Here is a 13,776-nt window from a genome sequence, read left to right on the forward strand (position 1 = left end):
ACAGATCTACAATGATAAAATTAGGGCTGGGTATTGATACAGATTCGCTGATTCAATTTGAATCCGATTCACAAGCTGTTGATTCGATTCAGGTTCATCTGGGTATATTTTCGTTAAAATGTTCATTTTGCTTACATATAAAAGAAAGTCTCCCACAGCTAATGCTGTTAATTATACAGGGGGTCCATCTAACTATAGTAGGTACATTATGAAAATATTAACTTTACACATTTTAATTTATCATTAATTTTCATAATTTTGGTCACATTTAAGCTTTTTAACAATGTACTACATTAATAAATAAAGTATGTCTTGAAACTGCATATATAAGAATCTTGGTGCTAAATGCCATTATAATATTCAATCACGTGTGAGTGAAATTTTAACATTGGCATAAGCAGTGGCTAATCACAGATACACTATATTGCCAAAAGTATTCGCTCACCCATCCAAATAATTGAATTCAGGTGTTCCAATCACTTCCATGGCCACAGGTGTATAAAATGAAGCACCTAGGCATGCAGACTGCTTCTACAAACATTTGTGAAAGAATGGGCCGCTCTCAGGAGCTCAGTGAATTCCAGCATGGTACTGTGATAGGATGCCACCTGTGCAACAAGTCCAGTCATGAAATTTCCTCACTACTAAATATTCCACAGTCAACTGTCAGTGGTATTATAACAAAGTGGAAGCGATTGGGAATGACAGCAACTCAGCCACAAATTGGTAGGCCACGAAAAATGACAGAGCAGGGTCAGCGGATGCTGAGGCGCATAGTGCGCAGAGGTCGCCAACTTTCTGCAGAGTCAATCACTATAGACCTCCAAAGTTCATGTGGCCTTCAGATTAGCTCAAGAACAGTGCATAGAGAGCTTCATGGAATGGGTTTCCATGGCCGAGCAGCTGCATCCAAGCCATACATCACCAAGTGCAATGCAAAGCGTCGGATGCAGTGGTGTAAAGCACGCCGCCACTGGACTCTAGAGCAGTGGAGACGCGTTCTCTGGAGTGACGAATCACGCTTCTCCATCTGGCAATCTGATGGACGAGTCTGGGTTTGGCGGTTGACAGGAGAACGGTACTTGTCTGACTGCATTGTGCCAACTGTGAAGTTTGGTGGAGTGGGGATTATGGTGTGGGGTTGTTTTTCAGGAGCTGGGCTTGACCCCTTAGTTCCAGTGAAAGGAACTCTGAATGCTTCAGCATACCAAGAGATTTTGGACAATTCCATGCTCCCAACTTTGTGGGAACAGTTTGGGGATGGCCCCTTCCTGTTCCAACATGACTGCACACCAGTGCACAAAGCAAGGTCCATAAAGACATGGATGAGCGAGTTTGGTGTGGAAGAACTTGACTGGCCTGCACAGAGTCCTGACCTCAACCCGATAGAGCACCTTTGGGATGAATTAGAGCGAAGACTGCGAGCCAGGCCTTCTCGTCCAACATCAGTGTCTGACCTCACAAATGCGCTTCTGGAAGAATGGTCAAAAATTCCCATAAACACACTCCTAAACCTTGTGGAAAGCCTTCCCAGAAGAGTTGAAGCTGTTATAACTGCAAAGGGTGGGCCGACGTCATATTAAACCCTATGGATTAAGAATGGGATGTCACTTAAGTTCATATGCGTCTAAAGGCAGATGAGCGAATACTTTTGGCAATATAGTGTATTTTAGTCTCATAGCGTGAAATTTGGTAATTTTTCCTGCATTGTAAAGAGTTGCTGCATAGAGTTAAAGATCAATCTGGGATTTAAGAATTAATATAAAGACTGTTTAAGTGAAAACTGCAATACATCTGAAAATCGGTAATTTTACCCTGCCCTAGATGAAATATTACTTATACTGTATATTGCTTGAAAAAAAATATTTTGTGAGAATACACTTTTTCAATTGCTGTCAAATAGGGATTGGGAATAAGGGGGAAAAAATGCAACCAGTTTTCGGTTCTCAATCCTACTATCAAAGGAGAAACATGCTTTTTGTCCCCAGAACAGTGTAGTTACTGCATCTAACAGCAGGGGCTAAGTGGTCCAATTCTAACTGGTCAAACCTTGACCCCTTAGTACAACCCCCTATCAGTGGGATGAATATGACTCACTGGGGACAGAAAGACCCTGGCAATACCACCAGTAGCAAGAAATGTTTTTTTTTTTTGCCTGAGCCATCAAACACTCACTGGAACATGGAACATCTTCATGGAGATAGAGGAACAGATTGGAATGAGGACAACAGGAGGAAAGTTAATTAAAGAGAAGTACGGGATGGAGGAGTATTTCAATATTGAAATCAAATCAGGACTGGAGTGTGTAATTTAAAGGAACAGACAGACAAGAAAGAGTTGTAGTGAGAGAGAGCAAAACAGATATGATCTTGGCAGGTCAGACCACCTATTCAAGCTGTGGTTCACATCACAGCTCCTGATCACATTACCACACGCACAATTCTCCCACATAAACACATGGTAGCATCTCCACTGCTCCCTACACTAATCCCACCATCCCTGATACAGCATCTCACCCCGCCTCTCTAAACTGCTGATGCATCTACCTCTCTGTTGGACTCCTCCATCTGGTTGTCCAGATCTTTGATCTTCAGCTCCAGTTCTTCTATATTATTCAGGACCTGTATTCTTTCCTCCTCGATACTTCTCACTTCCAGCTTCAGCTGTGCGTCTTCTTCAGGTGACTGCTGATGATTTCATAATGTGAGAAACCACACTACTTTAAACAATGCAATACAGCAACTAAGGTATCATCTTTCATTGCCAAACTAAGGATTTCTAATCTGCAAATAGTGGCTGTTTAAAGACCCCATGAAATGGTTTGACAAGCAGTTTTCTTTCCAGTTTTGACATATATCCTAATGAAACAAGAGGCTGGGATGGGACAGATAAAATAGCATGTCCACTTTAAAAAAAGCCAATAGAATTTAGTTTAGCACACATGTTATTGATAGATGATCACAGTAGAAAGCATTTTATAGGACAAAAAATTTGCCACAACAAGCAATATGATGAATATCTTGATACATTTTCCTAGAAGAAAAGACCCCACCCCTGAGGAGTTCGGGGCCCCCTGCAGCTGGGGGCCCTGGGGCTTAAGCCCAGATAAGCCCATGCATTAATGTGGCCCTGATTCTGCCGAACATATCTTTTTGTGTTCCATGAAGGAAAGAAAGCCATACAGGTTGGGAACAACATTAGGGTGTGAAATGATGACATATTTTTTTTTTTTTTTTTTGGTAAACTATCCCATTAAATGAATAATCTTCTGTTCTGATAGTTGCACCTAGACTAATGACCTTATACACCAATCAGCCAAAACATTAAAACCACCTGTCTAATATTGTGTAGGTCCCCCTTGTGCTGCCAAAACAGTGCCGACCCACATCTCAGAATAGCATTCTGAGATGCCTTTCTTCTCATCACCACAATTGTATAAAGCAGTTATCTGAGTTACCATAGACTTTGTCTGTTGGAACCAGTCTGGCCATTCTCTGTTGACCTCTCTCATCAACAAGGCGTTTCCATGTGCAGAACTGCCGCTCACTGGATGTTTATTGTTTTTGGCACCATTCGAAGTAAATTCTAGAGACTGTTGTGCGTGAAAATCCCAGGAGATCAGAGTTACAGAAATACTCATACCAGCCCATCTGGCACCAACAATCATCCATGTGATTATCTATTCAGCCAATCGTGTGGCAGCAGTGCATAAAACCATGCAGATATGGGTCAGGAGCTACAGTTAATGTTCACATCAACCATCAGAATGGGGAAAAAAATGTGATCTCAGTGATTTGGACTGTGGCATGATTGTTGGTGCCAGATGGGCTGGTTTGAGTATTTCTGTAACTGCTGATCTCCTGGGATTTTCATGCACAACAGTTTCTAGACTTTACACAGAATGGTGCCATTCTGAGTAAATTCTATGTTTACATCTGCACTTCACAGTTTATGTTACAGAGGGCATATCTCTGCACTGCTTTAGAAATGTTTATTTTAGAATTTGTACTCTCCTACCCTCCACACAGATATATACTGTATTACGTATAAAATTATTTGAACACATCTTTTTTAAGTAAATGCTTCCTAAGAAACAAGTCAAATTGGGGTCAGTTGAATCTGAAGCCACCCTAATTACAAAAGTCTTCCCAAAAGTGAAAATTCTCTTTCATCATTTACTCACCCTCACGTTGTTCCAAACCCCTAGGACTTTCTTTCTTCAATGGAAAACAAAAGGAGATGTTAGGCAGAATGACAGCCTCAGTCACCATTCACATTGCATGGAAAAAGATGCAATGAAAGGAAATGGTGACTGAGACTGTCAGTCACTAACATTGTTTAACATCTCATTTTGTGCTCCACACACAACTCATATCTGCTTTATATTGACCACTGGCTGCCCTGCTTGGCAATCGGCACTGATTAATCCATATCGGTTGACCTTAATTTGCAACAGTGTGTAACAATTACCTTGTGTGTCCCTGTCAGCCGAGGAGAAGGCATGGGGGCGGAGCCAAGGACAGCCGCTGACTCCACCCTAAATTCTCTATGTCTACTGCTCCTGCACTGCCGTACCTGCCTCTCCTCACTGGCCTGGGACTTCCGGGCTTTGGGCCCGTAGTCATTTTCTGCGGAAATGCTGGCTGAGAGACTTGCAGAATCTGAAAACACAGGCTCATCATCTGACACCTGTAATTTCTCCAGTTCCTTGTTGATCTTCTGCAAGTCTGCGACGGCCGAGCCAGTTTTGTCCTGCCCTGTGCGGCCCAGCTTGGAGAACAGATTCAAAATAGTCTCCAAACGCTGACGTTCCTATGGATTCAAGAGCAGAGTCAAAAAAGTATGACAAACTATATATGCAAACACATCCAGCATCAGAACTCAGAACAAATATATGCAATCGGACATCTGGGAGCAATCATACATTTGGAAACCATTCTCACCTTTAAGATAAACACAGATTTACCTGAAGCAGTTCTGAACATGTCTACATGTTACATAGATTTAACTAGCAGCCCAGGGGTAATGCAAAGCAGAATATCACAACTATTTCCCCAACCATTTAAGCAGGCCAAATATATAAACTTCTTCAGTTCAATCTAATCAGTCCATTTATGGTAAAAAAGAAGTGGCAAAGCCCCAAACTATCTTTAGAAAATGACCAGAGTGAATGCAGAAAAAGACAAATAGAATCAAGGGTATACATCCAAAAACAGTCCTGGTGTGGAAGGCAGTTCTAGCTCAACAGGGAATGTACTTGGCAAAAAAAACCCAGCATTTATTGACTGATATGCTAATGCAAACAGCACATTTATGAGTGTATTTCCGAAGCCAACAAAAATGATCTCATATAGCTGTGAATTAATGACCTGACCTGCACCATACCTCAAATCTTATTAGTTACTAAATCAATAAAGAAGTTATATCCTGTAAACCTGAACCTGGTCTATGAAACAACCGATAAGCCTCCTATACGAATAGTCTTACAGCATGTCCTAACAAGGCATGGCACAATAAACGAGATAGCATTTAGCCTTTATGTAAATCTGTGTTTTTTGTATAATTGGCCCTAACTGCAAAAAGCAACAAGCATTTTGTCAGTCACTTTGTTTCAATTAATGTGCCGTTGCACTTGGTAGCCTATAGTGAAATTTAATTGGTCCAAAATCCTGCTCTACATAACTGTATATTAAGAAACTACTATGTTCTGATTGATTGTCAGTAAATTGCGTCACTTTTGCTTTTATTGTGGACATACAAATGACTTGTTGCATCAAGCCTGGTTATGACACAATGTAATGGACAAGCCTAATCTGATCCTACCACTTTCATTCATGGTAGAGATGGCAACCACTCCACCCCAATGCATGAACGGGCAAAGCTTTACTGGATCCCCACATGGATATGAAGGACAAGGATAATGTAAACAATCATAAACAATTTACATAAACTCTCTGTATCAATTCAAGGTCAACTTCTCTTTTTATCTCACCTTCACGTCATGAAGCTGGCATGTTTTAAAAGTTTGAACCAATAACATCTTTGCAGTGTAAACAGAGAGCAGATGTTAGACACTAACACAAAACACTAGGTGGTAAGCATGATCTTGAGTGAACAGGAAATGCATATTCATAATATAAAGTGGGTCCAAAAAGTATTTGGACACTAAAGCCACATTAAAAATTTATGAATATCTTTGCATCATATAACAAAATATCCAACCAAGTGGCATATTTTTAAGAAATACAGCACAAACACTATTATACTATTAAAGCAATTTTAAGAAAAATATTTCACAAAAAGAAGTTCGTCAAATTATAAAACAATACCAATTACTGTTCAAAATTAAGACAAAAATATTTGGACATTTCTGGTTGTCAAACTTTGTGCAACTTGTCCATGTTAATGTGATTACTATGTGGTTGCTCTGCTAGGACAACTGTAACTTCATACATCCACTTAAATCACCTCAACACCAGTTGTTAAAAGTCATTGCAAAGTTGCTCAGAAAAGTTAGAAACAAGAAAAGGTCCAGCATAATTTGGTTTGATATTTATTTCTAATCCAATTAAATTACATATTTATTTAGGACTCAAGTGTCCAAACATGTCCAAATACTTTTTAGGGCCCCTGTAGCATGGTCCCTTGTACCACCTCATTGCTTATAATTGTGCATTCTTGAGAGAATGTATGTTTTGCTAAGATGAAAAAGTATGTTTCAAGTCTCTGTTTGTGTGCAGATATCCTTCTCCACCTGTAGCAGCCTTGTTTTCAATTGGCCAGGCCTTGTAAAGTCTACCACCACAGGCTGGTAATAACTAATGAGTGGGCACCTGCACCAGCAGTCTGGACTCTGCCCAGCAGGGCGGCAATACAGGTTTGCCTCCCTTAAACACACATTCCAAAAACCCTGTTGCCTTTCATTTGAACCCCACTGGGGGCAGCTGAAGAGCAAGAATGGAGCATGTTAGCTTGGGCAATTTGCCAGGATCATCTGCAGCTGTGGGCGGCCTCCCTGAGAGAGTGTGTTTGGGCAGGTGGGTACAATGAAAGTGGATGTGGTTATGAGCTGTCTATTAATAGGAACATTAAGAAGCCACATCTCTGCTTGTTTCTTGCACGCATCCAATCTAGAGAATGAGAGAGGCCTTGCTGCACATGGTCTGTCTGTTAAAGCTGAGTGTAATGCAACAGAGCAAGTTTGGATGCTATATTAATTAGGCTGCAGGTGGCCTTTTTTTTTTTTTTTATCTAAACTCTTACAAGAGCCCATAATGCAACTGAGTTGAAAAATCAACAACTTTTAGCTTGACATCTCTCACAATGAGAAATGAAAACAGGGTCTTGGAAAAGGAATCCTAAATGTTCAAAAGTAAATCAATCAACAGAGCCTTTTGTTCTTTATATTGGGTGAGACCCAAGAAAAAAAGTGTTTGATTTTTTTCCCTTACATTCTAATTTTTTATTTCTTTTTCAAAGGAAAACAGATGACTGAATGTGCAAAGGTTTGAATGTGTTCAAATGCAAGTAATGTTAATTCCCAAGTTGAAGTACCTCAGTAGACGGGTGCAGAGTATATAATATGTATAATTATATTATTATATGATTAAAATAAAGTATTATAGACTAAAAGTACACCTGTAAAATCTATTTTCTTTTCTCTCTACATCATTATACCTCTCCTAAAATGTACCTCATCATACATTCCCTTCCAAAGGGGGTTTGTTCCATTCTCACTCAAAGCGCTCGCACTTGTTAAAGAGTGGCTTGCTGTCATAGCATCCATGTTACGTTCTGTTTCCGTTTGTCCTACGAAGTCTCGTTTAAAAGAGGCTTGTTTAAAGAAGTACGCTTGGTATACTGCAGCCTTCAAAGGACGCATCCTACCTAGTGCACAGCCTTCGAAACGTGGCTGGGTTGTGCTATGGGAGAGGGCTGTTCGTGAGCTATGTCTTCTCGTTCATGGGCGCTCAGGTGCATTCTGGGTTCTTGCTGCTGGAGCAGAGCGTTTGTGGTTGTCGCTGTCTGAATTTCGGAGTTTGCTGTTTTTTCATATACAGAACTGTCATTAAATGTATCTATCAGAGTTCGTACAGATGCTTCAAAGTTAGATTCAAGGACTTTCAAGGACTTTTCATGCACATTTTTATTTGCTTTCAAGCACTATGCTCGAGATGTCATTAAAACTAATTCTTTATTTGTTCATTTTAAATAAAAATATTTTATTAATTCAGTTAATTAATTTTTTTTTTTTTATAAAACACCACTTATTACAAGTACAACATATCTCAATATGCATCTTTAACTACATAGGGCCTATTCTCAGTAACAATTCTTGGTTCATTCATGAAATTGATGTGCAATTGTAGTGTGCTACCTTAAAATGCATTTTGCTTTCCAACAAAATTAAATAACTGGGGCCGTAAACAGTAGTCCATATGACTCACGTGCTGTGTTCCATGTTTTCTAAAGTCACACAACAGATTTATGTGAGGAACTGACCTAAATTACAGATGGGTCATTCTCAAAAAATGTTGACTTTCCACTTACAAAATATTGAAATTTCCTGTTCAGTTCAGTTTTTGCCCATAAACGCTGAGGGTTAACATTTTGTAACATGTTGACATTATTTTTCTTCATAAAGGACAACTTGGCTATTGTTCTTTCTTTTATTATTTAATTTTGTTTCATGAACGAAGCAAGTTAACATTAAGATAATACTAATAAGGGTTAAATGGGTTACAACACCAAATTTTGAAGGTTCAATGGGGTACAACACCATTTTTGCATGTGTGTTTGTGTGTGTGTGTGTGTGTGTGAAAATATTACAGTTAAAATGTGAATTAATAACTTTTTAACATGCTGGGAAAAATCACTATATGCATATTTAAGCAGCCTCTGAACTTTGACCTTAACAATTATTTTCCATAACTTTTTGTATTTAAAAAAAATGTTAAAACATAAAAAATTTTTTTTTTTTTAACACTGATAACACCAATGCCATGAAATTAAGGGACAAATATTATTTTTAAATTATTAATAATAATTTTGTTTCGCTTTTTTGCACACTTGTTCGGCATTGCACTAATGCTTGTATTAAAAATAAATACATAAATAACTTTAAATGTCATAGAAGTGGTGTACCAGATGAAGGGCAGAAGGAGTTTTTTCAGGCAATTGATTTCAAATATATTTTCTAAAAAAATAAAATAAAAAAAAAAAACAACAGAGTCAAGTCATTTCATATCATTAGAGGTTAGGTTATAGAATGATCTGCATTCAAATCTCAGAACGTTTTACATTTCATTAAATTTTTTTTACTCTGGAGAGTAATTTGTTATTAAAACTGATAGTTGCAAGGATTCATACTTGTTAAATCTGCCACAGCAGTATCTATAAAATATATATTTTTAAAATCCTCCAGTAAATTGATTGTGATTGGCCCATTCTGAACAGTGCTGCTAAAAGTAACAGGTGCCACGTGACAGCGCCATCTATGCGTTGCCTGCTTCAGCAGTGGTCTAGTGGTCTATCGTCATGTTTTTCAGAAAATTAATAAATACATTTAATTTATTAAATGATTTATGCAACGTATTTTATGATTTTCTATAATTCAAGCACTTTTTTAAGCACCTCTTGGTAAAAATGGCTATTTTCAAGGGTTTTCCAGGACTAAATTTGAAAAAGCCAAATTCAAGTACTTCAAGCACTTCAAGCACCTTGTATGAACCCTGGTCTGTGTTTCCGCTACTCTCGTCTCCCCTCTCGCATCTTTTATTGCATTTTATTTTTAAACACCCATCCACTGATGTACAGATGCAAACTTGTTTTATTAAAATTAAAAGTTATATTTGGTTGAATTAGAATCCAAAACCTCTAAAAACTAAAGGCAGAAAATTACCACTAAATCAATCAGTCATGTTTTTAATCAAAGTGCTGATATATGTATTCATCTAGTGACCAACAAAATCCCAAGACTGATAGTGGCAGATGTAGAAATGAAATTACCATATTATGTGAAATATTAATTTGGGTGCTTGAATCAATCATTAAGAATGACTGTTGATCAAAACAGGTAATTAAAAAGAATATTTTACTGTGCATAACATAATAATATTCATGAGTTTTGAAGCACTGCCCCCCACAGTACGATTTTCTGTACAGTTTATTTTTATTTAGACCTAACTTTGTGTTAATCTTCGCTTTCAAATGGATTATTCCAGCTGTTACAAAGGTGATAGGCCATCAAAACTTTATTACCAGATTAACATGGTATATGCATGCATTTTCCATCCATGGGCACACTTAACAAAGGTAGTGAAGTTTGGTCCAGATCGCTGGTTCTAAATGTCAAGCTAAGGAACATTTAGAATTTGTTGACGTGTTTAAAAGACAATGTCTTGGTGCTCTGGAGATAGAAATTTTGTTACTTAATTTTTGTAAAAAAAAAATTAATGTTGGTAAATCAGTAACAAAATGGTTACTAGGTGGTTCCCGTGGAAATGCAGTTGTATCACAAATTCATGGACATTTGTAATTTGATAGTGACTACAATTAATGAACTAGTACTTGTTGCAGTGAAGCTTGGTACCTTAATCCATAAGAACTAAGCGTGGGCGCTTGCTTTGGTGTTACCACCCTTCATAGTCTGCATGCCACCCTTTTGCCACCCCATAAAAAATTTCTAGATCCACCCCTTCTTGAATTGCTCAAATGGTAGGAATATTTTTACTTTTATACAGAATTTAAGTACGGGTCAGTGAACATCTCTAATTGCGTAAACGTTTTTAAGGTGTTTTTTTTTATTTTTATTATATATAATTAATCGCACTTAATGCGTTAAATTGACTTCCCTAGTTGATATATTACAAAGACAAACTTTTTTCTCTCTTTGGAATACCGTGCATGAAGGAATCATGTACAAAACGACCAGGGATATGAATTAAATAAATAGGATTGATTTCATGTTGACTTTAAAACAATAAATCAACACAAATGATTAACGTGACAGTCTCTTACCAATCTCTCAACCTCCTGTTCCCTCAGTCTTTCGTCTCTCTGTCTCTGATGGTAGTCTAGAAGCTCTTCTTTTCCGCTGAGAGAGCTGATGCTGCCCTTCCTCTCCCTGAAGCCACTGTGCGGACCCAGCCCTGACTTCCCAAATGACTGCCTCCTCTCCCCAAGACCGATCTCCAGAACTTGGGAGGAACCATGTAGTGCTTGCTCATCCAGTTCAGAGTAGGAGCTGGTAGAGGTCAGACTCACCTTCTTGGCCTGGCGAGGACTGGTGGCTTTTGCTGAGATCATGGTTACATCTGGAGGGGTCACAGTGTGCTTGGTACCAGGTTTGGTGGAAAGGGAAATGGAGACCACTTTGGAATGCTCATTTTGGTGGTTGGGCTCAAGGATGCCAGTCGGGCGAGGAGGGTGGCTATCGGGAGATCGATAGGTTGGTGGGAGTTTGAACTGGTTGTCAGCAGGTTGATAGAGGCGTGGTAGGGAGCGACTGTGTGAGCTCATGCCAGTAAGCAACTCAGCGGAGTACTTCCTTTGTTGGGGAGTGGGCTCGAGCACACCATTATGCCCTGTGTCTAGGGCGTGGTATCTCCGAGCCAGACGGGGACTTGACGGCATGCTGGATGCCCCACTACTGCCCCCTGATGATTGGGCAAGGAAATCGGCTGTACTGGTGTACGATCCGTTCCAGAGAGAAGAGCCTGAAGATGCAGCATGTCGACTGTCCGAAATAGAGAGGAGCAGACTATCCTGAGATTGGTTACGAGACATGGGTCGCGTGTAAGGAAGCAATGTTTCGTGCTCGCGGGGGTCAGAATGGCACGGTGAGGGAGGCATACTGTTGGACAAATGGGCAGGAACTTTGTTCGAAAGTGGAGGCCGTTCTGAGCAGTACAATCGCCTGGCTTGTTCTTGATAGGATGTTGTTGGGGAGGAGGAGGTGACGGGTGACACCAGACTCTGTGTGGTGGGCGGAGACTGTGTCATGCTAAAGTAGGAGGGGCTAGAGTCACCATTGGCTCGCAAGCTGTTCTCTAATGCCTGTTTCTTTTTCTGTAAAGTGTCCATCAAATCCCGCAGTTCGGATACAGAGCGCATGCCTCTAGAGTTGGTTCCACCCAGACATTGACTAAAGTCACTGCTGAACTTCAGATAATCTAAAAATAATAATAATAAAAACAATACCCATTTTCAGAAAAATAATGAGTTTAATACTAGTAGTTTTGTCTTTAAAAAGGTTAGACTATTAAAAGCATGATACAGTGGTAATGAGGAATTATATAACCATCTACTTGGCCCCTGTTAACTCCTGGAATTGCTTTAATTATTTGCAGGAGTACAGGGAGCTCTGGCTGCTATACCTGAGTCTCATCCGACCTGCAACAACCTGAAACAAAAAGGCTGTGATCTTTCCCTCAGGGATCAACAAATCATGCTCTGTTGTCTGCCTGCATTCGGTATATTCTACGTGGCTCTACAGCTTAAATCAAACCTGAACACAAATCTGAACATAAAAGTTGCATAACATCCTAATTTTTCTTCATTTATCAAGTTTACTTAGCTTTCTGAATGGGGCATACCATAAATTAACCCCAAAGTTTTTGTTTTTCTAATCAATTCTCCAATTGAAGATTTTTGATTTGTTTTAGCCCACTTTTGTGAACAATTTTGAATAAATAGTTAGCTATACTATACACACACATACAAACACACACACGTACACACTTTTCATCTGCTTTCTGTCTCTCCATTATATGGATGGATGACAGGTAAGCTTCACTCTTCCATGTGTCACGAGAACACAGATCAAAGAAATTCCCCTTGAGATGACTGACATTAACACTAATAAAACACATAAACCCGTGCATGGCAAGAAAAATACCTTTATCTCTTTAAGGTGTTCGAGTGAGTATGTGCATTTGGCTGGAGTTGAACTTAAATCATAGAAGAATCTCTCATGTGAAGGTACAGAAGGAAATAGAGCAGAAACATAGAGAGAGATATATCACAAAGATGATGCGGTTGAAGGAAAGGCATGCAAGATCACGCACACACACACACACACACACACACACACACACACACACACACACACACACACACACACACACACACTTTGACCATACATGGGAGGTTTTGTCTATCCAATAAGCTTCACATTTTACAGCTACCCAAATGAACTGATGTGTTTTGTGTGTAAATTTCACATTGTTAAAGGAATAGTTCACCAAAAATGAAAATTCTGTCAGTATTTACTCACCCTTTATGATGTTCCAAACCCATATGCTTTTTTTTTTTCATGGATGTTTTTCTTCCATGGAACACAAAAGAAGTAATTTTTGAGCAATCTTTATGCAGATCTTTACATACAAGTATGACTGTCAAACTTCTCATAAGTATCGTAAAAGTAGTACATTATTTGATAGCTTATAATTTATACACTATCCAGTCTTCTAATATCATATGATAGCTTTGTATGTGGAAAAGCTAAAAATGTAAGTCATTATTCTTGTTATTTGAGAAGTCTGACTGTGATCGTAGAGAAAGATTATCAGTGAATAACAACATAAGTTTCAGTCTGTTCCTCACACACACAGCTATTGTATGGCTTCAGAAGACTTGGAATATAGCATCTTTTTTATAATACTTTTATGGTGTTTTGTCCTTCTTGGAGCTTGACAGTCGTGGTTACTCTAAAATGTCATTGAATGGATTAGCTGTGGAGCTGTGAAGGAATTCTTCACAAATTTTTACCTTTTT

General features: G+C 38.9%; 1 protein-coding gene across 4 annotated transcripts in view; it reads right to left on the reverse strand.

The window, feature by feature from the left end:
• Nucleotides 1-13,776, reverse strand: part of LOC127434341 (pleckstrin homology-like domain family B member 2) — a 68,484-nt gene that overhangs the window by 22,972 nt on the left and 31,736 nt on the right. For 3 of the 4 annotated variants that reach the window (XM_051687001.1, XM_051686999.1, XM_051687002.1), the window contains exons 6-8: nt 11,020-12,173; nt 4,471-4,812; nt 2,547-2,687 (exon numbers count right to left, since the gene is read on the reverse strand). In XM_051687001.1, coding sequence (XP_051542961.1) covers nt 2,547-2,687; nt 4,471-4,812; nt 11,020-12,173 — 1,637 coding nt within the window. The remainder of the gene's footprint in view (nt 1-2,546; nt 2,688-4,470; nt 4,813-11,019; nt 12,174-13,776) is intronic. The other variant, XM_051687000.1, reaches the window with a different exon arrangement.

This window comes from Myxocyprinus asiaticus, chromosome 44 (genome assembly GCF_019703515.2).
Source record: "Myxocyprinus asiaticus isolate MX2 ecotype Aquarium Trade chromosome 44, UBuf_Myxa_2, whole genome shotgun sequence".
Taxonomy (NCBI): Eukaryota; Metazoa; Chordata; class Actinopteri; order Cypriniformes; family Catostomidae; genus Myxocyprinus; species Myxocyprinus asiaticus.